Consider the following 26,773-nt stretch of genomic DNA (forward strand, 5'->3'; position numbering starts at 1 on the left):
TTTTACCCTAAGGTCAAACTTGAAATAGTCTCCATTTTAAACCATTATTGGGGGGAAATGTAGATAATGGGTACATATAAAAGGGGTGGTGAAAGAGACTTCGCTGCTCATCCTCTCCACATTGGGTGGAGTTACTTTTCATTACTGGCCCTTGGTATGAGCTAAAAGAGCATTTCTGATTGACAAAGGCAGATTGCAGGTCCATTTTAACATTATTGTAGAATAAACTTAGATAAACTGTAAAAAAGTTCCTTTGCTTTGACTTCTGCTTTTAAAAAAACCTATGCTATCCTTTATATAAATGCAGCAGTTTACGTGCCAGGCAATCTTCCTTATACTTTCAATACAATTTGAACAAAATGTAAAAGAGATTTTTCTGAGAATTACCCTTAGTTAACTACTTACAGACCTGGCAAAAAGTAAATAGTTATGGTTATAGTACTGAAACCTCAAAATGCTAGTTACTTTGTGTTAAAGGGAGATTTTCTTAGGGGGAAAAGTATCACTCTTTAAAGAGGTTGAATGGATATCTTTTAGTTATCTTTTTAAAATTTTCTGAATGTGATAAGCTGCTTAGTCTGTGTTTTTAAAAACATGCATTCTCTTGCCATCCACCTCCCTGTCATCTTGGTACCCACAGCGGAACATGAAGGAACATACACAAGGCACAGAGGAAGGAAGAGGCAGCCACGATTAGAACAATGGGATATTCTGGTTGTTGTGGGTTTTTCGGATTCTTTGGCCGTGCTCTGAAGGTTGTTCTTCCTAACGTTTCGCTAGTCTCTGTGGCCGGCATCTTCAGAGTACTGTCCTCTGAAGATGCTGGCCACAGAGACTGGCGAAACATTAGGACGAACAACCTTAAGAACACGGCCAATGAACCCGAAAAACCTACAACAACCATTAGATCCTGGCTTTGAAAGCCTTAACGAATATAGTGGGATATTCCTTCGCCAATCCATGAGACCACACATAACAATAAAAGTAATGGAAATACTAGAGTTATCACACAAAGAGGAGTGACATTACAATCGTACTGTAACTTAGTTGTACCTTCATTACTGGGAAAATAAATTATGAGCAACTGAGTATTTCTGTCTAGTTAGGTCCAAGCTCTGACAGGTTTTTCTCAGGCCCTCTATCAGTCTGTACTCTGTCCCCTGCACTTTAAATAGCTTAGTGGCAAAATCTGTTGGCACAAAAACAAGAGTCCTACTCAGTTATGTTTTAAATCACGCAGAGCCTAGACATGTTGAGGAGAATGCACCAGCCCAACCACCTCCACCATCTCTTTAATGATGGAAATGTGAAGTGCTTGAAGAGAGCTAAGCTGGTGTGCCAGAGTAACCTCTCTAAAGTCACATTTCTACCTGGGGAGACTAAGTGGGTAAGCTTATACTTCCGTATTTCTATGATTGAACAATGGAGGGGATGATGATGGAGGAAGAGCCCTCAATCCACATGGGCTCCACACGCTTTAAATCACAAATACATAAGGCTCATTCCTCCATATATATTTTGCCTTTCTTTAGCAATTGAAAAACTAGGCAGAATATCTTTGAAATTTAGAGTTAGCCCAATGGCTTCCTCTAGTTATTAATCTTTAACCTGTGTATGATTAGTTAGCTGTGTATGATTAGTTAGTTAGGTAGTTGATAAAAAGAAGAGGAGATTGTGTTAAGTAGGACTGCTGTGTGCTGTTTCATAAATATCAGTGCTACCTCTGGGATGACATTTTCATGACTAATAACCAAAGGTAATATGAGACTTCTCTGAATTAGCACCTCTAGATGTCAGATATCTTGCTAATGTGTAGAAAGATTGCATCTGTCATCATTATTATTACTACCTAGTGGACAGAAGTAAGTGACAAAATTAAAGCTGGAGAAAATCTGTGTACATTTTGTTTAACAGGATGTTTGAGGATAGCCTTTACAGAGTTTAACTGAAAGTTTCATATACAAAATATATTTCTGGATGTTTCTATTTTGAAGTGATGATGTGTAAATAGAGGATTATTTATTTATTGCTTTTAAAAAACTTGCTAAGATAGTTCCAAATCACATTACTGGGGGGAAAAAACTTCCAAAACTAAATACAGAGGTGATATTCTTAATATATTCAGTTGTTAGCAACCACAGCATTGTTTACAGCCTCCTGTTTTTATTGTTCTTCTGTGAACGATTGACATCATCATTTCAGTAATCCAGGTCTTTCATCTTGCTGGAAAAATTCCATAATCCAAATAATCCAGTGCCACTGTTTTCACACACCACAACTTGAATAGCTAGTTTCTTGCGGCAACGTGCCTTTGCACCTTTTCACCTGTCACATCTCTTCCATATAGCTGTCTGCTTTCTGTCAACAAAGAAATACTCTGCCTGAAAGGCACTACCTCTTATCATGTGTATGGAAATACTATGTTAATGAACCAGTTTGGCAAGAACTTTTTTCTTCCTGAAAGATGAGAAGCGTAGTCTCTGGATCAGTCTCTGTTGAATTTAGAAGCAAAACTGCTAGTAATTTTAATGGAGATATGAATTTGATTATGGCTCCTTACGTTTAAAAAGTAACTTACTTGGTACTACATTTTAAGGATAGGTATCACAGTCGACCACCCTAAGAAAACTTCCACAGCTGCTGCAAAACAGTTATCATACAGTTATACCAGTGATTGTATGTGTATTCACATGGATGGAGAGAGAAAGTGCTGAGATGGACAACAATTAACTGAGGCTATGTACATTGTTGGGACAATCCCAAATTGTTTCTAGATAATGTAAATTAGTGAAATGACTGGTGCATTTGATTGTTCAAAATGCATGGAATCTGTATATTGCAGACACCAGATTTATTACCCCAAAGCTAGGCGTGTGAACATAGACTGATTAATGGGCATTCTTTGTAGCTATGTCAGATTGCTCACATTCTGCAATATCACACGCAAAGCGAGCATATTGCCTAGGCATCTGGCTGCGCGTATCTTCTTTGCCTCCATGGAAATGTCCATCATCGCTAGTTTTTCTGCTTATTCTCCATTCAAATTGTGTTAACCATAGCATGTGACATGTTCTCTCAAAATGTCTTTCCTTTCCCTGACTTCCCTTTCCCTTTTTAAAAGGGCTTTCAATTAAAAACGATCCATCTTTTAAGCTGCCCATAGGCATTGCACGAAACAAAACTTTTGCTGTCACTAGAAAGCTAGGCTGTGGTTCCTCACGGGCACTTTGCTTCGTCTGGGAAGGCCTGAGAGACGGGAGCTCTTGCACTGAGCACATTAAAGCTAGTCAGTCTGATTAGAATGTGACCCTCCTCTCCGTCTAAGAGGGGAAGGGAGGGGCTGTGCCTGTCATTGTTTCATGAACCTGGTGCTTTGATTGATCTGTTCAAATATTAACGCGCCTAGTGGGGTAGCCCAGAATGTCCACCAGGCCTCTAGATATATAAATATTCATACGCCAACATCTGCCACAGCTGCATATTTACAATTCTGGGGTTTTTTTATGGAGATAGTCATCTCTTTGAGGAAGTTCCAGGGGAGCTGAGGGTTGTTGTTTTCCCCCCACCTCTATATATTTAAGAAGTCCTGTCAATATTGGGCTGAAAATCTCTTTTCTTTCATGGCAAAGGCATTAACCATTGCATCTCTCCATCCCACAGGTAGCATTACCTGAAATATTCACTCAATAAGTTATATTTCGAACTATGGTTGCTTTGGCAAAAATTCTTGGCTCAGACTCTTAACACACACATGTTGTTTTTAATTTGCTGCCAGATAAATTTCCATCTTATACAACGATTTATATTCCTAGTACCTGCCCAATTGATGCCCATCTAAAGTATTGTCTGTCAGGAAGAGAGCATAACTTAACCAGGACTTAACCTAAGATGAGAGGGGCTACGTTTTTATTGAAGTTGGATCTTCTACCCTCATTCCAGGTATCAGTGACAGTGAGATACGTTGGTTAGAGTAGAGTTGGTTAGAGTACAGTACGTTGGATAGAGTAGAGTAGAGCAGACCTTTGGTCTAGATGGGTTGGGTAGAAATCTAATAAAACGATTAGACAGACAGACAGACAGACAGACAGACAGACAGACAGATAGATAGATAGATAGATAGATAGATAGATAGATAGATAGATAGATAGATAGATAGATAGATAGATAGATAGATAGATAGATAGATAGATAGATAGATAGATAGATAGATAGATAGATAGATAGATAGATACTTGAAGGAGAGAAGATAGAGATACACTGAGCACACAGATACACCTTTTGGAATTAGTTTACTTGTTTCAGAATTGTGGAGCAAGGTGAGGGCTGTGTTGTGGTGGTGTACTTTAATTCTTTGCCCCCTCCCACTTTGGTCTCAGTCACTCTAATACATGTATATCTGCTGTTCATGATGGGAGGGAAGTTTCCATTGGCATTAATGGGAAGTTCTGATTGTGAAGGGAGTATGGATCATTCCAGTTCGGAGCACAACAGGAGCAAAGGATTAAAGATCCTCTCATGTACAATCCTAATCCTGTTCATCTCTCTCCCACCTCACCTCTCAGCAGTGGCAACAACGTCAGAACCAGAGAGAAAATGAGAGAGACACAAGGGGAGCAGGGGGGCATTCCATTTTGCCAAAGGAAAACAAAGCCCTGGGGGGGAGGAGTTAAGTACATAAGAACATAAGAAGAGGCTGGATCAGGCCAAGGGCCCATCTAGTCCAGCTTCCTGTATCTCCCAGTGGGCCCACCAGCTGCCTCTGGGAGCACACGAGACAACTAAATACCTGTTCCCTGATCCCCCTCCCCTGCATCTGGCATTTTGAGGTACCTTCCTTTTAAGCCTGGAGATTATACATACCCATCATGGCTTGTCACCTGTGGTGGACTTTTCCTCCAGAAATCTGTCCAGTCCCCTTTTCAAGGCATCTAGGCCAGAGGCCATCACCACATCCTGTGGCAAGGAGTTCCACAGACTAACAACACGCTGGGTAAAGAAATATTTTCTTTTGTCTGTTCTCACTCTCCCAACACTCAGTTGGTGTGCCTCCCCCGGTTCTAGTATTGTGTAAGAGGGAAAGAGCTCGGCACTCTGTTTCATTTCAGCAGAATGGGATCTCTGAACTGCATTGCGAACCAAACCATGAACCAGCCCATTTCATGGGTTTTTCTGGTTCGTAATTTGGTTCGTGCCCATCTCTAGTCATCTGTTACTCAGAATTTCCTTATCTTAGTCATGGCCAGCTTTAGTGTTTGCCTTTTAAGTCAAAACAGGGTGTTTGTGTCTTTCCCCCTTTTTTTCTCTTGGAGGGCTGTATTAATTGAGACATAATCTGTCAAAGGATGGATGCCCAAGATGGGTTGGATCAGAGCCACTTTGTTTACATACTCTCAAAATTACCGCACTCCCACCCCACTGAGTGAAGTATATGATTATCACCCCTTCCATAGACTCCCTTTTCCCTCTCATCCCTCCATATGTATATTTTCTGTGATGGGTGAAAGGGAGAGAATAAATTCACATGCACCAGTGGTAGGTGATATTGGGGTTGTGGTGTGAATTTTGACTACCCAGAAGACATTTTATATCATTCCAGAAGGCTTGAGGTTGTCTGAGGCCAGACACCCCCCCACACACTGAAAAAAAACAGGAGTGACCTCTCTCTGAAAAATTGTTTTGGCTCTGTGTGTGTGTGTGTGTGTGTGTGTGTGTGTGTGTACACACACATATCTTACAAGTGTGTATACTTTCAGTGTTTTCCCATCATATAATGCATTTCTCTTGAGTAGTTTCTGTTAATATAGATAACCCTCATGCCACTCTGCTCTAGACAGGGGTTTCAGAGGCACAGCCACCAGAAAAGTTGTGAGCTGTAGATGGCCTTGAGTTTTGTCACTCATAAATGTTACCATGTACTGAGGAAAAAACATACATTATCTCAATAGATTGGTAGTTTTTTTTTGGGGGGGGGGGCGAAGTGTAATAGCATGTTGCTGTACCATTTTGTTAGTAATTTTTGATATTCCTCAGTTGACTTTTCGGAATCTGTAAGGAATGCTACACAATATCCTTTCACAATATAACACATAGCAAGACTACTGTAGTTCAAGAGTTGTTTCCCATCCTGCAATAGAACACGTCTGAAATGTCTTTACAGCCACCTGTGCTGCTGCTTTACAAAATCTCTTTGTGATTCCTGAAACATCCCACTTCCTGCAAGCTAAAATCACATATAGCGCTTGCTTTTATAACTGCTTTCAAAGTAGTGTTATTGCGGCTGTCATTATGCACCCAGCTGAAGCTCATGTATATAGACGTGGATGTAAGCACTTTCTCTTCATACGTGGAACTCAGTGGACACCAAAGAAAATGGCAATTCTATTCGTGAAGTACAATGGGTTTTTTAAATGTCTGCATGGAAAATAGAAAAGAGGCAATTTCCAGTTCAAGCTACTGTTTGCAGGGTAGCTTTTTAATTCTTCAAGGCCATTCAAACAAGCCTCCTAAAGTGCTGCTTCCCAGACAGCTCAGACATATGTTTTATGTGCTCCTCAGACAATAAGATTTGCCCGTTCGCCTCTTTGTTTGCTGCAGTTTATGATTTTGTTCCTCCTGTATTCAGGAGGACCTCTTCTGCTTTAAACTGAGCCATGCAGCTTTACTAATTGAAATACCAATAAATTATTTACTGCTGCAATATCAGTCATGTGATGACGTCAGAAATCTACAGCCAACCTTGTAAAATGGAGGCAAGGTTAAGGGCAAGCACTCTAACAAAACTAAGGGTGTAATCTCTTGGGAAATATTAAATTTAAAGGGCTCTAGTAAGATGATTTCCCAATTAAGTTCATGGTCCACAGGAAGGCTCAGATGGTCCCTAAAGTCTGTTTTGTGCCGTGATTTATCTCATTGCTATGGAACAGTTGGCTGAAGCCAAAATCCTGAGCTGTCATCACATAGGTTTACTATGTGGGGCAATGGGGAAAAGACAAACATTAAAAATCATGAAAAGAGAGGGGCGAGAGGTTGCTGTGTGACCACCAACTTAATAATGTCTCTCACAAGGAGCACGAATGGTTACAGCATGACCACCCACAAGTTGTAGGACTATCATAGCTCCCTGCATTCCTCCCCATTGCTTATGGTGGCTGGGACTGATCGGATTTGCTGCTCAGTGTTTGGAGGGTTGCTCTTTGCTCACCCCTGGTCTAAGTATTTTTAATGAGTATCGGGCGCTGTAGAGTCCATCGCATGGACCCAGTGAAAGTCAACATACTTTCATGTATTTTTTAAAAGTCACATATACCACAGGAAACATGGAGGTTTTGAACAGGTATAGCCACTCTTCCTCTCCTCTTCAAGACTAGTTTTTGATTTATTTTAGTTTGAACACTAGTCAACTGGCAGTCTTCAATTTTATATATATATGCATATGAAAGGTGCTACCCCTCACTTGTCACTGCAATTCTTTGTTCCCAACTTGCTGAAGCAGGCAATAGGATAATCAGACAGGGTTACTGGGAAGAAATGGGTTACATTTTGCTAGATGCAAAAGGTACACATTAGGTGTAACTGAGAACAAGCTTAGCTTCTTACTACTGCAGTATGTTCGAGCACTGTTGTGCCAAAGACTACATGAAATGCTATCAAAACAAGATTAAGGGGAAAGCATTGTTTTGCTGATACTCTGAGGCACTTTGTTGTTGCTAGTGCTGCTGCTTTCAAGTCAGCTAAATATGGAATTTCTCTCATTCCCTCCCCATTCCCCACCCTAAATTAGAAGTGTTAGATCTTTATTTCACAGCTCCCACTTGTGTGCTTGTTGTTTCTCCCTCACAGTTCTTAAGATAGCAAGAAACTATAGCCGAGCGCAGTCAAGATCATATGGTACATTCCCCATGACTTTAAATTGCTAAAGCCTGCAAGAGAATCTTAAACAGGCAGAGCGATTACACCAGAAAAACAAAACAACATAACATCGCAGACGCTGAACAAGAGCTGACATCTACTCAACAAAAGCAGCACAACAAGATTCAGTTAAGTTTGGATCATTTTCAGGTCACGATGAAACTGACAGGAAAAGAGAGGTCCCTAAATGGATCTAAAAATTTTATCTGGTACACTTTCTAACCTATCACTATCTTACACTTAAATTTCATAGGGAAAAAAAAGGAACCAGCTTAGTCCAACTTCTGGGGAGCACAATCATTTTGAAAAAGAAAATGCAGCAGGCCTAAGGAAAATAAGGAGCAATTTACCAGGCAGAATACAATGAACATTATCATTGGTCCAATTTAAAGCAGCTGAAGTTGTGTGTGTCGTTTTTTTAAAGCACTAAGCTTGCAGATGCCATGCTTCTGAGGGAAGAAAAGCAACGTCCCTCTTCCAATTGTTCTTTGATACAGACATCAGGTTGCAAAGAGGACTTAAATGGCCTTGCTTAAATCCTCACTTGAAACAGACTTGCTTAAATCAAACTATTTGGTTTACTAATGGGGGGGGCAATATTAAGTGTGGAGAGGGACATGGTCGTACTGCGGGTTAAACCGCAGAAGCCTCTCTGCTGAAAGGTCGGAAGACCAGCAGTCGTAAGATCAGATCCACGCAACGGAGTGAGCTCCCGTCGCTTGTCCAGGCTCCTGCCAACCTAGCAGTTTGAAAGCATGTAAAAATGCGAGTAGATAAATAGGTACCACCTCGGTGGGAAGGTAATGGCGTTCCGTGTCTAGCTGCGCTGGCCATGTGACCACGGAAACTGTCTTTGGACAAACACTGGCTCTGTGGCTTGGAAACGGAGATGAGCACTGCCCCCTAGAGTTGGACACGACTGGACTAAATGTCAAGGGGAACCTTTACCTTTACCTAATATTAAGTGCTAAGAGACCATGATATTCAGGGCTAGACAAAATGTGATGTTTGTCACCAAGTCTGGCACTGCATATCTGTTTTAGCCAACAATCTATGTATTGCTTGGGATACAGGGCTCCTTGCATGGGGGCTGGGCCCACTGTTTCTGTGCATGCACCCATTGCTCAGCTGACAGGCAGGTGTACATGCAGAGGTGTCGGGCCTGGCTTCAAGGAACTCGCCTGCTGCCTCTGTGTCTGTGCCAGCCAGTCAGCTGAGCAGCAGGTGCATGGCAGAAACAGCTGGCCCAGGCGCCTCTTAAGAAGGCAAGTGAAAGCCCAGGAGATCGAAAAGTGACCTTTCGGTGAGGAACACTCCAAAATAGTAATTTTTCCAATCTCTGTGACAGCCTGTACTGAAGGGAACCACGTGTTAGATGCTCATTTGCCAGGAGACGTATGTGCTGTATATACAACGCTAGAAGAAATGTGTTACCAGTGAATGGCAAATTACTTGACAAGCACTGAAAAATTGTTCCAAAGTCCCAGTGAGTCTGCTCAGCCTCTAATGGGAGATCAGCTGGGAACACGCCATATGCACTGTGCTGAGCACCATGGTGGAAGAAAGGCAGCAAACAAATATACTAAATACATCAGAGAGACAGGTACCTCTTTTGTGAATTTTCAGAGAGGTGGCTGGATTAGTTTGTTTTGGCAGTAAAACGAAAACTGTTGTGGCACCTTTAAGACTAAAAAAAAATATTTCTGGGTGAGCATTCATGGATTACAGTGGCCAAAATCCTGTTGCTTTGTGTGATAAATGAGTGGGCCCATTGAGTCAATGAGAATTTGAAGAGTCAACTCCTCTGTAAATTCCATTGATTCAAGTGGGCCTAATCTAACCATGACTTACTTTAGCACAGCAAGCTACAGCTAGAGTAGGTGCATTTGAATCAATGGAACTTACAGAGGAGTTGATTGATTCATTCATTCACTCAGTGGGCCTACTCCAGTGCCATTTAATACACTAAATCGGTGGTTCTTAACCTTTGTTACTCTGATGTTTTTGAACTGCAACTCCCAGAAACCCCAACCAGCACAGTTGGTGGTGAAGGCTTCTGGGAGTTGCAGTCCAAAACTCCTGAGTAACCCAAGGTTAAGAACCAGTGCACTAAACAATAGGATTTTTCCCAATGCATTAGAGTCGTGCCCCGCTTTACGATTGCCCCACATTACGACGAAACCGAATTACGATGATGTTTTTGCGATCGCAAAACGATGGTCTGAATAGGCTTTTTTCGCTTTGCGATGATCGGTTCCCTTTTTTGGGAACTGATTCTTCACAAAATGACGATTTTCCTACAGCTGATTGGCAGTTTGAAAATGGGTAAAATGGCTCCCCGCTGTTTTCTGGGATGGATTCCTCGCAAAACAGCCACCAAAAATGGCCACCCTATGGAGGATCTTCACTGGACTGTGAGTTTTTAGCCCATTGGAACACATTAAACAGGTTTTAATGCATTTCATTGGGTTTTTTATTTTCGCATTATGACGTTTTCGTTCTACAGCGATTTCACTGGAACAAATTAACGTCGTAATGCGAGGCACCACTGTAGTTGTAAGGGTTCCCACAATACTTTTGTTTCTGTTTGTGTGTACATTTGTGTTTTTCTTGGTTGGTTGGATGTTGGTTGTTGGTTGGTTGCTGCTCTATTCTGTCCAAGTTACCACTTTACTGTTAGCATTACAGGAGAAAACATAGTATCTGTAAGCATTTTTTCAGGGATTAGTGTTTTTTTTGTTAACATTTTGAAAGACGGAAAGAAAACATCTCTTAAAGTTATTCCCCCCCCCAAAAAAAAAATAGAAAATGAATGTAGCTAACAAATATTTTTGAATTTGTCAATATTTTGGTGATGAGTTTGCTTCTAGGTGTCATGTATCTTCTGAATTTGTTTTCAGTCATTAGCTATGGATGAACTCGGAGGGGATGTTGCCATGTGAAAAGAATAGAGTCACACTGACCACTTTTAATCATACATCTAATCTTGATTTTTCTTTTTACCAGGAAACATGCCTCAGAAATCTAAGAGATTCTTAAGGGAAGACTAAAATATTTATTACAGGATAATCTGCTAGGAATTGAAATGTATCCTAATTGCTCTTAGCAGAAAACCAGGAGATGGTTTTTAGACTTTTTAAATCTCTTCATGTAGCATGAGGCATTAGCTAAACGTTTTTGAGTAGGGAAAGCTTTGAACAAGGGGCACCCACTTGAAGCTCTGAATATGCAATCAACAGGGCTTCCTCCCAATTTTCAGCAATTGTTACATGTTGACTGGTTCAGGGGAGCCAAACCAAAGTGTAGTAAATTTGCTGCCACACACCCACCTTCTCAAAAGGGTGGATCATAAAATGCAGAAAAGCTTTTGTTAGCAGCAAGAGAGATTTTGAAAGAACTCCAAATGTGAGGGAAAGAACCCTGCTTCACAGAAAGCAGGGAAATGCCATTTATACTTCTGCACTAGCCATCAAGCTACATTCAAATAATCCTTAAACAGTGAAGAAAGAGATTTGTTTGGATTATATCTCATATAGAATTGAGCAAATCTGCCCCGTCCCTACGTAGCAAAATACGTCACTGGCATTGTTAATATGTTAAGAGAGTAGCTGCTGATAGATGTTCCATTCAGAATTTGAAGAACCTGGCTGATTCCTTTCATTGCCTAATTATATGGATTCACAGATTCACATTCTACTCTCTGCCTAAACCCATCGGAGCATTTTCTGAACATTAGGCTCTGTGATAGAAAGGTATGAGACTCTTTACAATGAGCCTGGTTTTGGAAATGGAATGAGAAAGCTATGTTAAAGAATGGCCAATGTTTTATAGTAGATGTTGTGATGAATTGGGACTCAGGAGAGCTGGGTTTGAATCCCTGCTCAAGGCTGGAGGTGGAACAGGTAAAACTGCTCCTTAGATATCTCACTTACCTGGAATACCCTGTAAAGGTAAACATAAGTCAGTTCTGACTTGATGACAGGTGGTTACACACAGGTTAAGGCAACTAGACCAACATTTCCTTGGATTCAGGACACAGACATATTTCCTATTCATTCCATTATTTTTGCTAGAATGTGGATACAGTGGGGCCTCGACTTACGAACGTCCCTACTTACGAAAATTTAGACTTACGAAAAGCTCCGGCCACAAAATTTTGCTTCGACTTGCGGCCGGAACTTCCACTTACAAAAACAAAAAGGCAGGGGGAAAGGGCAGGAAATTCACACTGTTGGTGACAAAGAGCCTGCGTCTTCGACCCAATGGTTAGGAAAAGGGAGGCTCAGCCTCCCAGGCTTCCAATACCACCCCGACCACCACACCAAGTGCCAGCTTCCCAGGCTTCCAAAGCCGCCTCAGATGACACACCAGGGTGCCAGTGCTTTGGAAGCCCTGGAAGCCCCCACAGCAATTTTTTGGTTTTTTTTTTTTTTTTTTTTTTTTTGCAGCCCCGGGGGTTTGCAGTGTTTTATTTTTAATTTTTTGCTGATTTTTTTCAGAATAGATTAATCGGTTTTCAATGCATTCCTATGGGAAATGGTGCTTCAACTTATGAAAATTTCAAGTTATGGCCATCGTTCCAATACAGATTAATTTTGTAAGTCGAGGCACCACTGTACTTTGATGAGAATCCCAGTATGTGCCGTACAAGAGGGTGTATCGACTCATTTATTCAACATGGGTGGCATTCTTCTCTTCCACAACACCAGGAAGTACCTCAGAGGCATAATGGCTGAAAACTGACACAGAGACAAGTTATTTTTTTCACAAATGTGTGAGAAGCAGATTATAGAGCTGCTTTCAGGTCACAGCCAAAGCACCAGTGGAAAGCACCATGTGTAGCATCTGTGTGGAAATGCCATGTATTGTAAGCAGTATTTTACTAAGGGCTCAGACTAATTCTGAACACAACAGTACCTAGGGTCTTGGAGTGCTTCTCAGAGATGGAAAGAAGCCACTGCCATCCATGTGATATGGTTGTCAGGGTTTCTCTTATGAAGGTATAAAATCCTGTCTATAACAAGTGTGGATGTCTTAACATATTTGCAGTTCTCGGGCATATCTGGTTACTGGTCTGTGATCACTGCTTTCTGAAAACAGCATGACTTATTTATTGGCTTCAGGGCTTATGAGTTTTTTCCTAACGTTGGCTAAAAAACAACAACAGACCATACTTCCAACTTGTTTGTGTCCACTGTCTGTATGGCAAGTTTTCCTGTTATGAAAAACAAATATACACATTCTCAGGAAGCCATTTGTTGCCATACTGAGCTGTAATGCAGCTGCAGTTCTGCTTTTCCTTTCCATTTAAAAAAAGATCATAATAATATTATAATAATATTAGGAATGGCATGAAAAACAAGAAAAGGCAATTATAAAAACCGAAATTGTCTAATAAGCATATATCGGATGAAATTCTGTTACATGGTTACACAAATGGTGTAACTTTTGGAAACTGATTTGTAGTATACTGGGTTTCATGACTCAGCATGTAACAGATGTCTACAGAGATTTCTTAACTTGTGGCAATTTGTTTTCAAAAGGTACACCATTTGTGTAACTTGCACAATAGGATTTGAGCCATTGAATGACTTGTAATTCAGACCTAGCAAGAGTCACTATAAATTGTGGGTTACACCTAAGCGAGTACTACCCTGTTTCCCCCAAAATAAGACCTGAATATAAGACCTAGTACAATTTTTCAGGATGCTCATAATATAAGCCCTACCCCAAAAATAAGACACAGTGAAGTGAAACCCTGCCCTCCACCCTTGTGCAGCAACCAGAAGAAGATGACACGACTGTATTTGAATAAATGTAGATTGCTGTACATGAAAAAAATAAAACATCCCCTGAAAATAAGCCTTAATGTGTTTTTTTGGAGCATAAATTAATATAAGGCCCTGTCTTATTTTTGGGAAAACACAATAGTGGGATAAAACTTAATATGTCATTAATGTATGGACCAGCTTGACTACGCAATCACAGCAGCATACTGTGTGCATAGCGAAAGGGGCAGGGATGTTGGCAAGTCTTTGGCTCCGAGTCCCAAGTCCAAGTCTTTGGTAGCCGAGTCTGAGTCTGTGGTACTAAGTCCCCCTGAGTCTCTACTAAAAACATTTTTCCCCTCAGGAAAAAAATGGAAGGGTGGGTGGGTTATGGGTCGAAGTCATTGATAAAAATCTGTCGAATCCACGTTGAGCCACTGGTGTAACTTGACAGTGAGTCCTGTGACTCGAGTCCCCATTGCTGAAGAAGGGGATCCATTAACTCTCAGAAAGCGACTTGAGAAGCTAATATCAGGGATGCTTTTGGAAGTAGATAATTTAACAATATTTTTAAAACTGAGGATAGAAGTGGATGGGTTAAATATTCTGGAGCTATTAAGTCTGAGATAACTTGATGACTGGACAATTCAAGAATCCTTGGATGACAATGATTATTTGAATCCACTTTACTCTGGCTCCTGACCTGATTATGGGACTGAAACAATGGAGGACCTTTCGGGGGGGGGAAGCATCAAAAGTACATCGTTGCTAATTCTCCTAGGACTCTCAGAAGTGGTACAGGTTGTGGACTGCCCCTGACTTGTCTGTCTGCCTGGTTTGGAGGGTTTCAATTCCAGTTATTATGTTCTCACCCCAGTGGCCTGTTCAGAAGGTGGTGCTAGAAGGCTGTGACTCTGTCCTTTATGTATATGGGGCTCTTCCAGGCTCTAATTTTGTTCCTATGATTTTTAATCATACATGAAACCACCTGGCAAAGTCATGCAAAGAAATAGAGGTGCTTTCACTATACTGAGGACACCTAACTCTCCATTTCATTAGATTCAGGCGAGGCTCTGGACATACTAAATCATTACTAGCAGGCTGAATTAAGGCCCGTGAGCTGAAATTAATCCAGGCAAGAAGGAGGTGTTATTTGTGGATGATTTGGCCTACCAGGATTGCATTCAAACTGTGCTAAATGAGATTGCATTCCTTCTGGAAAATCAGGTTTTCAATACAGGGCTGCTTTTAAATCTGCCCTTGACTTAGGTATGCCTAAGCAATACTTGTGGCAGGAAGCATCTTCCACCAGCTTTAGATTAGGTATGTGTGCACACCCCAGACAGATAGCCTGTCAACAGTTATCCAAAGAGCTGGCAGCATTGCATTCTGATTATTGTAATGTGTTGTTGATGGATCTCCCTTTGGATGTATGTTAGAACCTGCAGTTTGTCAAAAATTTGATGTCTGGAGTGCTGTCCGGGACTGACTGCATGGGACATACCTCACCAGTTCTTGGAACAACTGTGATGCCTTGTAATCTCTTCTTAAGCACAAATCAAAGTGTCCCCCTTATCTAAGCACTACACAGCTTGCAGGTAGGGATGAATGGAGTCAGGATAGATTTGAACTAAATCAGAATGGTTTACCGTATTTGTTGGCGTACAAGATGACTTTTTGGCCCTGAAAAACATGCCTCCGAGGGGGGGGTCGTCTTGTACGCCAGGTGCATGTCCAGTAAACCCTCCCTCTCTCCCAGCGAAGTCACTTACCTGGTAGTAAGACCAAGTAGAGCCCGGCTCCTAGCCTGGGAACAGCCTGACTCTAGCACCAAACAGCTGACTGTCGGAACAGCAGAGAGGCGGCAGCCATTTTGAGATGCTACCACATGGCTGCTGCCTCTCAAAATGGCTGCCGCCTCTCCAAAATGGCTGCCGCCTCTCTGCTGTTCCTTCTTCCAGCAAACCCTGGCTCTCTCCAAAAAGGAACCAAAAGAAGCAAAAGGAACTCTCCCCATGATGCAGCCAAAGCAGAATCACGCATGCGGAAGAGGGGGTAGTCTTATACAGCAAATATATAACAAACTCTACATTCTGAGTGGGAATGTTGGGGGGTGGTCTTATATGCCCAGTCACCATATACACCGGCAAATACGGTAAATCTTAATTTAACTCATTATTCAAAAAGACTCCATCTAGTCTTGCAAACCTTTTTCTCCCCAAAAGGGCAATCCTACCTTCTGTAACTTTAGTAAATATTTTCCTTAACACATATTTTTCACAATTTTCTGGCCCAGATTGCCACCAGCTCAAATAATCCTATATGCATTGACATTACCAGTGTCTGTAAGTGTGAGCTTCCAGGGTGAGAGGTGAGTGTTTGACTTGGTCTGCCCAAAGGTTCAGAGGCGCACTGGCTAGTTTTTCATCATCACTCACAAGAAAACTGATGAAAGTAATCCTGCCGATTTTAATAATCCTTCCAAGAATTTTCAACATTATGTTGTGTTGAAATGGACAAAACAAAAAACCTCCAGCAATTGGCTATAGAATCGTATTCAGAGGGTGATGATTAATGGCTCCTTCTCAAACTGGGAGGAGGTAAAAAGTGGAATACCACAAGGCTCAGTCCTGGGCTTGGCACTCTTCGGCATTTTTATTAATGACTTGGATGAGGGGGAGCAGGGAATGCTTATCAGATTTGTAGATGACACAAAATGGAGTGAAATCGCTAATACCCTGGAAGACAGAAATAAAATTCAAAAATATCTTGATAGACTCTAGTACTGGGCTGGAAACAACAGAATGAAATTTAGCAGGGATAAAGGAAAAAGAAACCAAACACATTGTTACAAGATTGTGGATACCTGACTCAACAATACTACAAGCGAGAAGGATCTTGGAATTGTTGTGGATCACAAGCTGAATATGAGCCAACAGTGTGATGTGGCTACAAAAAAAGGCAAATGCTATTTTATGTTGCAGTAACAGAAGTATAGTCTCCAAATCCTGTGCGGTACTAGTTCTCTTCTGTTCAGCACTGGTAAGGCTTCATCTTGAGTACTGTGTCTAGTTCTGGACACCACGCTTTAAGAAGGATGCTGACAATTTGAAACAAGTTCAGAGGAGGGCATCAAGGCTGATCAGGCAGCTGGAAACCAAGCCCCATGAAGAAAGACTGAAAAAATTTGTCGTGTTTAGCCTTGAGAAAAGAAAACTGAGGTATCACTTTTCAGATACTTGAAAGGCTGTCATACAAAGGAGGTGCAGGATCTGTTCTTGATCATCCCAGAGTGCACAACACACAACAATGGGCTCAAGTCACAGGAAGCCAGATTTCAGCTGAATATCAGGAAAAAAACTGTTAGAGAAGTACGGCAATGGAACCAATTAACTCAAGAAGTGGTAAGGTGTTCAAGAAAAATTTAGACAACGACCTGACAGATATCTTTGATTTGTATTCCTGAATTGAGCAGGAAGTTGGACTTGATAGCCTTATAGGCCCCTTCCAAATTCATTATTCTATGATTCTTATGATTTTGTAAAGAGTAACTTCAGTAAGAGTTAGAAAACTATTATTTTTTCATGTCTGTTATTTCCCTAGGTTGCTGTTAACAAGTATATGTATCTGGAGTTGCGTTGTAAACCAAGCTTGAGGACTGCAACTTTTTCTGATGTTATCTATTAGATTGAGTTACTAGAGGAGGTAGAAAGGTAAATCAAAATAATCTGTACAGAAGCTGATAGTACCCTATAAAAAGGCCAAACAGAAAAAGAAGAAAATATGACTATATTGTCTCATAACATACAATTAAAATTCACAATCTCTAGTTCATAACGAGATCTTTGAGCTATAACACCTGTTAAATTAAAACTATCACCATATGCAGCTTCTTTAAACAAGAAAGCATTTTAACAATGAAAATAAAGTTTGCAACTTTTAAATTGTAAATGCTAGATTTAAGACATCTGGGGTGGTGGTTTTGGTCCATTTAGTGCAGAATATGTGCTAAAAAATTGTTTCATTGATGCAAGCTGTCTCAGGTACATGAGAGAAGGAAATTTCAAGCCCTGCAAGTTTCTGGGCAAAAATGAGACAAAGGAGTGGCATTTTTCTCTCTCTCTCTCATTAGCACCTACATAATTGAGCAGACTTCTCTGTGTAAAGTTATTGCCTTTTTTCTCTTTCCAGAAGAAAATGTGCATGCAGAGCCCAGAGACTGCCAAACACCATCCGCCTCCCCCCCCAGCGCTTTTCATCAGGAAATGCTCATGTACATAAGCAGTAGACACTTGTCATTTTGCACAATTTATTTTATTTGTGTTTCGAACTTTATTTCCACAGTTCAGCTTGATTTGTGCAAGAATAGTTCTCGTTTTCTTCTCTTGTGAAAAGTACCACAATACAGCTTGCTAACACAGAGCAAACTATACTGTGCTTCCGTGTCGTCAAGTGCAAAGACGAGTCAAGATTTCCATCGCTACTTCCAACCCAGATAACTGGTCAGTTTCTCCTTACAAATTTGTCTTAACTTTAAGACAATCTTCGGAAGCCCTTCTCTGAGTGCAGATTCTCCCCTTGGGAATTCCACAGCCGCAAAAAGGTTGTGTCATAATCTCTACCTTGCAGTCTTCAAAAATAAGGGATTTTTTATATATTATTTTTGACGATTGTATCAGTAATGTAGGCTTCAGGCCTTCTTTCTCTTGTCACCCTCTCTTCTTCCTGCCTGATTCAAAGGTGATATTGTAATGGATTCTTGGACAAATTATTTGACTTCAAATGAAGCTGCTAGTTCACTTTTGTAATTGTGTAATTGGTTTTCTGTTTCCCCACCAGTAATTTTACATGATATCTTCCTGTGGTTATACTCAGTAGGATTCTCTGGATGATGTCTTCCAAATGTTGAGCTTGTGGTGGGCCCTGTGGTGGTTTTATTAAGTAAATGTCTCCTTTCAACATTAGCATTAATTACCATTTCTACAAATGGTACAGGGGAAAGGTCTATGAGCATGCTGACATAACTGGTATTTTCACAAAGGAGCCGTTAAGCCTTATCTCTACCTCTTTTTTGTTTGAAGTGAAATCACAGATTGGACAATGGTGGGTTTCTTGAAACATTTGAAATGCTGTCATGGGGAGAGACTCACTGATGCTGTCCCCTGCTTTGTTCATGTCCACTACCTCACAATGATTGGTCTTGATGAGAGGGCATCATTAACTTGTCCCCTGTATATTTGTAGACAAATTATTTTTAATCCATGAGACTTTATCTCAGAGGCAGTTTTCAAAGGGCATTCCTGAAAGCGGAACTTGCTCTTTGCCTAAGAACATAATGATACATTTAGCAGCAAATAAAGGGACGTGGGGTGAGAAAAGCATTTCCAAAATGGTGTTAAACTCTTCTTCTGCCTTCCTCTTCAACTCTGTGACTCCTCTTCCTAGCTGCAGTTCCCCCTTTGATAGCTAAACTTTTGTCAGAAATGTAGTTAAATATCAAGCTGTCTTTCTCTCCTATATGCCTTCTTTCTACCAGTGCCCTTTTGACAGCAGAAAGACACTGCAGGCAAATCAGGTTGCCTCTACAGCCCCCTAAACCGAGTGTGAGAGGATCCATCATATATTGGAGGGGATGCGCGGGGAGAGGAGGAAAAGGGAAGTCGTTCATTCCGGAAGCAGGAGTCTGCTCGTGTGGCATTGGATTTAATCTACTGGGAGCAAAGATTGGCATCACCACAATATATTGCCAAATAGATATGTCGTGATTAAAAGTGTTCATGGCATGGAGCCTGAAGATTTTTGTCTTGTGCTAGATTTACAGATGCGCAAATGAAGAACCATATGAATTCCTGAAGGAATTGCCTATTTTGTACTTTCTGTTTTGACCTCTCATTTTACCCTAAGAAAGAAGCCTACCTATGGTTGTGCTGAAAGCTTTGTTGCTTTCCATACTTGTTCTTGAGTGGGGTAGCTCAATTGTTGTGTGGTGATTGGCAACTTGTGTATTAATACATTTAGATTTTCCAACCCATCAGGGTGATTTACGACCTGAAATTCTGCTGTCTTTCAATTCTTCATCGGGCGTATTATGCCTAATTTGATCACCTCACTCTAGAACAGTGATGACAAACCTATGGCATGCATGCCACAGCTGGCATGCAGAGCCCTCTCTGTGGGCATGTGAACCATAAGTTGCCCTCAAGAAATACTTACCTATCCTCTGATCCCCGATTTCAGGAAGAACTCTTGGGAAGGGAGGGAGAGCCAAGATGGCAATGGCTGCCGCCGCCACAAACACACAGACAGACAGACACACACACAGAGAGAGAGAGAGAGAGAGAGAGAGCGCTCCTGTTGCCTGCACCTCTAAGGACTGCAGCCAGAGGCGGAGCCAGGAATGTCCTGGGCAGGCACTGGAGATTGTGCAGCCGGAAGAGTGGGACTCTTCAGGACAGTTGTGGTTCGTTTTGTGTTGTAGTTTGGGTACTCAGGTTCAAAAAGGTTTGCCATCATTGCTCTAGAAGGTTATAAAAGGAGTTGACTTCCGTTAAAAATTTTGGAATGCATAATACATGGGGTGAGGAGAGAATAATCTTTCTTAGTTAAGAAAAAAATGGAGCAAATGATTACAAGTACCTCTATGAGCAGTATCAAATGGACTGGGGTCAGGTATAAACTAGGGCTATGACTAAATTTTTAAAAAGGAAGTTTTAGTAAAGCTGAAGTGGTACGATTCTCCTCATGGTCAATTAACACAAAACCAGGTAGGCATTTGTTGTCAGAAAGAATACACGAGGGACAAACTTTGGAACAAGTTTTTTTGAAGTAAGTTTTTAGGGTGGGAACTCCTTGCAATTATCTAGTGTCCAGGTTTCTGACATCATTATTGCTCCAGTCGCACAAGTAATTTGTTGAGATGTGTGTTCTTAGTGTGTTGTGTTGTGACAAGCTGGAAAAATACAGGGAAATAGGCTGATTCCTTTTTGTTACCAATTCTGATATTGTAGCATAAAAAGGATTAGGTAAAGGTAAAGGTTCCCCTTGACATTTAGTTCAGTCATGTCTGACTCTAAGGTGTGGTGCTCATCCCCGTTTCCAAGCCGTAGAGCCAGCGGTTGTCCACTGGTCACGTGGCCAGCGCAACTAGACACGGAATGTCGTTACTTTCCCACCATGGTGGTACCTATTTATCTACTTGCATTTTTACATGGTTTTAAACTGCTAGGTTGCAGGAGCTGGGACAAGCGACAGGAGCTCACTCAATCGCTTGGATTCGATCTTATGACTGCAGGTCTTCTGACCTTGCAGCACAGAGGCTTCTGCGCTTTAACCCGCAGCAGCACCACGTCTCCCATAAAAAAGGATTACAAAAATACAAAAGACAGAACAAAAAATACTTTCCTTGCCATATAGGAGAAATAAGAGAATGTCATAAAACCTGAAAAATGTGTTAAAATGCTTCAGAAATGCCTTAAAATGCCCGTAAAACATAAATTTTGAAATTATTATTAATTGTATTACTAATGATTACATTTATTTATTTATTTAACTTATTTATTTGTATTAATTTTGTTGCTATGTTATATTACTTTTTTGCAAATTTGTAAATATTACCTTCAAAAGTAACTAAATGGAGGTAACAATGTTACTTATAGCTAGCTATTTCTCCGCTCTAACAAAATTCTAACATTTCATTTTGGCCAAAGCTATTTCAATTTTGCGTATATATGGAATGCATACATGAACAGATAACCTGTTGTTTGCTGTGCTTGTATGTAACCTCTGAAGATGTGCTCGTATTTCTGTGAATCCAAGAGTTTATAGAAATGCTGCCCATTGTTCTGGCGGCACAAGTGGAATCTGCACTGATACATTCTATTCTCTCCATCACCTTTTTAAAAAATCATTCTTCTCTTCCTTCTCCTCCTCCATTTCCTCTTAGCTTAATTTTCATTAGACTGGTACTTTGCCTTTCTCTCAAAAATGGGGCTGAAGGAGGCTCACAGTACATTAAATAAAACAAAGACAGCTAAATATAAAACAGATTAATTGAAAAATAAGGCATAAAAGCCATTAAAATTATTGAGAAATGTGTTTGTTTCATTTCCATTATCACCTTCCAGAATTCCCCCATTTCTTCACACATTTGATAGAAATAATATGAGAAGATTAAAACATATAGATGTAGACAAAAAGAGAACTAGCAAATTCACCAATCCATGCAAAGGACACCAAACTCATAGCTGTTAAAAATACAGTCTCAAGTCTCTATATTTTCAGTCGTGTTTATTATGCTGTTGCAGTCTTTTCCCTCTGACGACATGGCACCCTGCGCAGCATGCTTTTCTCTTCATCATGGGAATAGCTGAATACTGGATTTGACCAGTGCAGATAGTTGAAAATGTAGCTCATTTTGTTTTTAATGGGTGCTTACTGCAATTTCCATATGTCTTCATACATTTGATAAGAAAAAGAACAGCGAAATATTGAGGTATAATACTATACCTTTATTAGGACTAACAGAAATATTGGAAAAGAGTCCACAGGCTTGGCAGGATTCTTCTTGAAGATGGATGTTATATATATTAAAAACTTGCCACAGTAGTAGGGAGGTGATAGAAAATATCTGGTATGGGCAATGCAATTTCAGAATTAAAGCACTGGAATTCTGTGGTGCTTAAGGACAGAATCCTTTTGCTCTCAGGCAGACTCTAAATCTCCTGTGCTGGAGCTCTGTATGAGCTCACGTTTGATGCTGCACACTGTTGACACAAACAAAGCTTCTGCCTGAACAAGGAGTTTCTGAATAGCCATTTGTGCAAATTCAGTAACAATCCTGTCTCAGAATGTTAGATATACAGTCTATGCAGTATACAGTACTGTACATTATTTAATAATGTGCCTTCAAGTCCATCCCAACATTCTAAGTAGCAAATACTCAGAAGTGATTTAACATTCCCTTCTTCCTGGAATACCCTGGGAGTGTGCAGCTTGCCCAAGGCTACACAGGCTGTCTCTTCTCTTGGGAGGAAGGGGAGGGGGTCAGGCCCTTGACCTTTCTTTTTGTAGCTGGACAATCCAACTCATTGAGCTACCCAACCAGCTGCTTGTGGAATGTGGCGTGGGATGAAATTACAGACAGTGAGAACGGAAGGGATGGGACTGTGATGTGTATGAGACAGGCACCTATTATGGATTCGTGCTGCCTCTCCAAAACAGTACTTGGTCTTTCCTCTGGTTTGTGCATTCATACAATGTGCTTCCAGGTTCCGTCTCGGAAATCAGAGAATTGGCATGTGTCTCCCTCTTTGGCATTCAGTGTCTCATTGCTTCTGCCCTTGAGTCTGTTCTGCCTACGCTTGTTTTTGTAAACTTGTTGACTTTACGAACCCCATATATTCCCGCTGTTAACTAAATTCCAGGGTTCAGAAATGTTAGCTAACACGTTGCAGTTAATTATTGTAGTGAATGTTAACATAATTAATAATTACTGTAGTAACATACCAATGATGTTGCTTTTTTAAAAAAAAAGCACAATCAGAAACGAACCAGAAATAGCATATTCTCCCAAAATGTGATACCCCCCTAATAACAAAGTAGTTGATATTCAAAGTGCTAACACATTTGCCAGTAAACAATGGGAAACATGTTTTAAAAATTGTAATGGGTTAAGGAACAAGTTGATTTTTTTGGGAATCGGGTCCGTCTCCTGAGCACTGAATTCCACCATTCATAGAAATGCTGCCCATCTCTCAGTTACTGATGTGTTAGCTGCACTGATGCTTTGTCCAAATCTTGGACAGCTCAGGGCTTCTGTTGGTTTTGCTGTAGTCATCTCAAAATTACTACAGGATGGAGTTTCAGAGCTTTCAAACTTATAACCTGTTTTACCCAATTAAAATTGGTCTCTGTATTCGTACCATGTTGCTGCATTTAAGCTCAAATGAATCCAGTACTTCTAAAATAGTTCATGATGTAGAACCCCGAGACAGTGTTTATTTTCCTGTAATATAGAGCTGTCACAGGCCTGCTGTTATTTCTGTACTTTCTTTAATGATCCTCCTCCTCTTGAGAGAACATACTGACCCATTTCAATGCAGAATAATTAGCCTTTCAGACACCATTGCGATTACATTAAATAGACACAAATGTGCTGGGCAACATTTTGTTGTTCAGACCTGAAAAATATTCGTTGCCTGTATTGGGCTTGGCTTGATTTTTCACTAGATATGACCAACACACGATTTAAGTATTTGTACACTTGAGATGCTGATGCCTCTTTTAATTCCTGTTATTTTCCCTCCTAATAAGATATGTTGGCAAGGCATCACTTTGGGATTAGCCATAATTATGAATAAAATATGGATTTATTTATTTATAGATGCCTGATTTTCCATTTCCTCTAATATGGGAATGACAGATATACTGTACTTTAAGGTCAAATTTATATCTCTCTGATATACATTTGCAGAAGAACAGTATCATTTAAGTTTTAAGCAATCCTCTAGAGCCATAGCAGGATATTTTATTGCCTAAAGCAGAGCAACAAATATCCCCTTCCAATTACATTATTTTGGCACCTGAGGCAGAACATCTCACAAATGTCTCTACACAGTCTAGTCGACAGAGTCATAATGCACCAAATAGCAATGATTTGCTGCCTATGGCCACTGCTTCACAATGCCTAACGGCAGAGCCATTCCTTGCAAGTATCTGAGTCTTTGAAGAAAAGGAGGATCTTGACCTACTACAAATGTAGAACACTTGATAAAATCTATATTTGAAAAAATGTGAAATCAGCACTTACACGACTTGAAATCATCATCATTTACACAACTTTAAATTACACACTTACTTACTTGAGTACTTTATTGTTTTATAGCCAGTCAGGCTGTACATATGAACAGAAATCAAACCACCCTTAAAAGATAATGTTGTTGTTGTTGTTTAGTCATTTAGTCGTGTCCGACTCTTCGTGATGCCATGGACCAGAGCATTCCAGGCCCTCCTGTTTTCCACTGCCTCCCGGAGTTGGGTCAAGTTCATGTTGGTAGCTAAAAGATAATAGTTCATATATCAGAAGAGTGTAAAATAATGAAACAAGCGTTCTCAAGCTAGTATCAAATTGTAAAATTAACTGGTAGAGATTGTGAAGCAAGCAGTGAGTTCATATATATGACCCAAAAGTTTATTACAGTTTATTACAGATTATTACAGTTTAACAGATAACTTAGGTTTTAAGTTAAAACTTCTATCTATTATATAATAACAGTCATTGTTTTTATAATTTTGATTGTTTGGTATTTCTGAATAATAATAAATAATTATACTACAGAGGGCATTCTGTTAGAAAATGCACCATGTTCTCTGTCTTAGAACATCTTCCTGGTCAATATCTACTTTTGCCATCTTGGTCCATACAGCATCCCTGAATCTTTTACACAACTTTAAATTACACATATACTGAAACTCTGTTACATCTGCCTTACTCGCTTTTCTGGTACATTAGTTAGGAAATGATTCATCATGGGGTTGTTTACCACCTTCACAACTATGTATGGACTGGGTCAGGTTGCTGATTTACTCTCTGATGGTAAAAGAGGTGAGAGTCAGGAGTTTATATGCACGGTAAGTGAACTACTGGAAGGTGTTAATGCTGGCTTTTAGAGGTGGTTTTAAATTTTCCTGTGTTGAAATGAATTGGTATTATAAACTAATTCTAAAAACTAAACTCAGGGCTGAAGAATGACAATAGAAATCCTGAGAATAAATGGCCACAATTGTATGACAGTTGTGATTTTGTGTGTTTTTAGCAAGATATTTAATGTGACAGAATGGTTGCCTACTGCTTTGAGAATTTAACTGTTATCAATAATAGGCCTCCTCACTGAATAAACATGTCGTTTGAAGCAATTTTAAGGCCTTCTCTTGTATGCATAAGATAAGGATTTTCTCAAGCTTTGCATTTTTTTTCCTTTGAAACATGTCAAGTTCATACTGCATCATAAGTGTCATGTTTTTTATTCAGTATTAATTCCAAAACATTTAAAAGCCATTTCTGTTTGGAGATGATAAAGCAATAGCTCTTGCATTCTGTTCCAAGAAGTTATTTTTAACTGTTCTGTGGTAATTTATTCTTTGTGTTTCTAATTTACTGATGTAAGAAAACATCTTTTCTCTTTGAAATGTAGGATTTTGAGTTATTTCTAGAGCGACTGTTTCTTGCTTTTATAAGCATATCTATTTATCTGCATAATATTATTATATTTGTGATTTCTTTGAATGTCCACGTTGAGCCAGTCTTGCCAACAAAGACTATCAAGCGTTTCCTGTTTTCTCTACTTTTCCTTGTTTTCATTTTTGTTTTTATTTTATTTTTAAAGAATAAAATAAAAAAAACTCTTAATGGGAATCCTGGCACTGTCTGTCTTCTCTGTTCTGCAGAAATGTTGAAGGAGTTGAACCAGCAACGCAGAGCGAAAGAGTTTACAGACCTGAAAATTATTGTTGAAGGCAAAGAGTTTGAAGTCCACCAAAATGTTCTAGCTTCCTGCAGCTTGTATTTCAAGGACCTGATTAAAAGGTTTGCCTTCCTTCCAGCTGTGATCTGGTCTGTTCTTTTGTAGGGCGCATTTGTGTCGCTTTTTTTTCCTCCCCTCTCTTTCAGGTTTATGAAGATTTGACTCTCCTGTCACAGAGCCAGTAGCCATTCTTCTGCTTTAATCTGAATGTATTTTTTTTTTCAATAAACAAAAGACTCAGAACCATTTCTTACACATAACTTAACCTGTCCAGATCTCACTAGTTGCACATTTGGGCTGAAGTGAGATGTTCTTTCACATAGTGCTTCAAAGTCAAAAACACAAACAACTCACAAAGGATACACTAGACCCAACACACAGCTCTTAGCTTAGCCCTTCTAAAAGGATGCTACTAGCTCTTCCTTCAGGCTGCAGTGAGCCACATGGTGGAAGATGCTGCTGAGCTCAGACCAAGGAAGACTGAGTTATATACCATACATTTAACTCTTCTGTCTACAAGTTTTGGGCACCTCGTACTTTGGCTCATGGAAGCCAAAGGTTGAATACAAAAGAAAA

At 40.2% G+C, this 26,773-nt stretch overlaps 1 protein-coding gene across 3 annotated transcripts in view; it reads left to right on the forward strand.

Annotated features, from left to right (window-relative positions):
* The window catches only part of KLHL29 (kelch like family member 29), a 496,878-nt gene that overhangs the window by 363,263 nt on the left and 106,842 nt on the right, over positions 1-26,773 (forward strand). For all 3 annotated transcript variants that reach the window (XM_073002224.2, XM_073002233.2, XM_073002241.2), the window contains one exon: positions 26,121-26,259. In XM_073002224.2, coding sequence (XP_072858325.2) covers positions 26,121-26,259 — 139 coding nt within the window. The remainder of the gene's footprint in view (positions 1-26,120; positions 26,260-26,773) is intronic.

The sequence above is a fragment of the Pogona vitticeps genome, chromosome 1 (assembly GCF_051106095.1).
Source record: "Pogona vitticeps strain Pit_001003342236 chromosome 1, PviZW2.1, whole genome shotgun sequence".
NCBI lineage: Eukaryota > Metazoa > Chordata > Lepidosauria > Squamata > Agamidae > Pogona > Pogona vitticeps.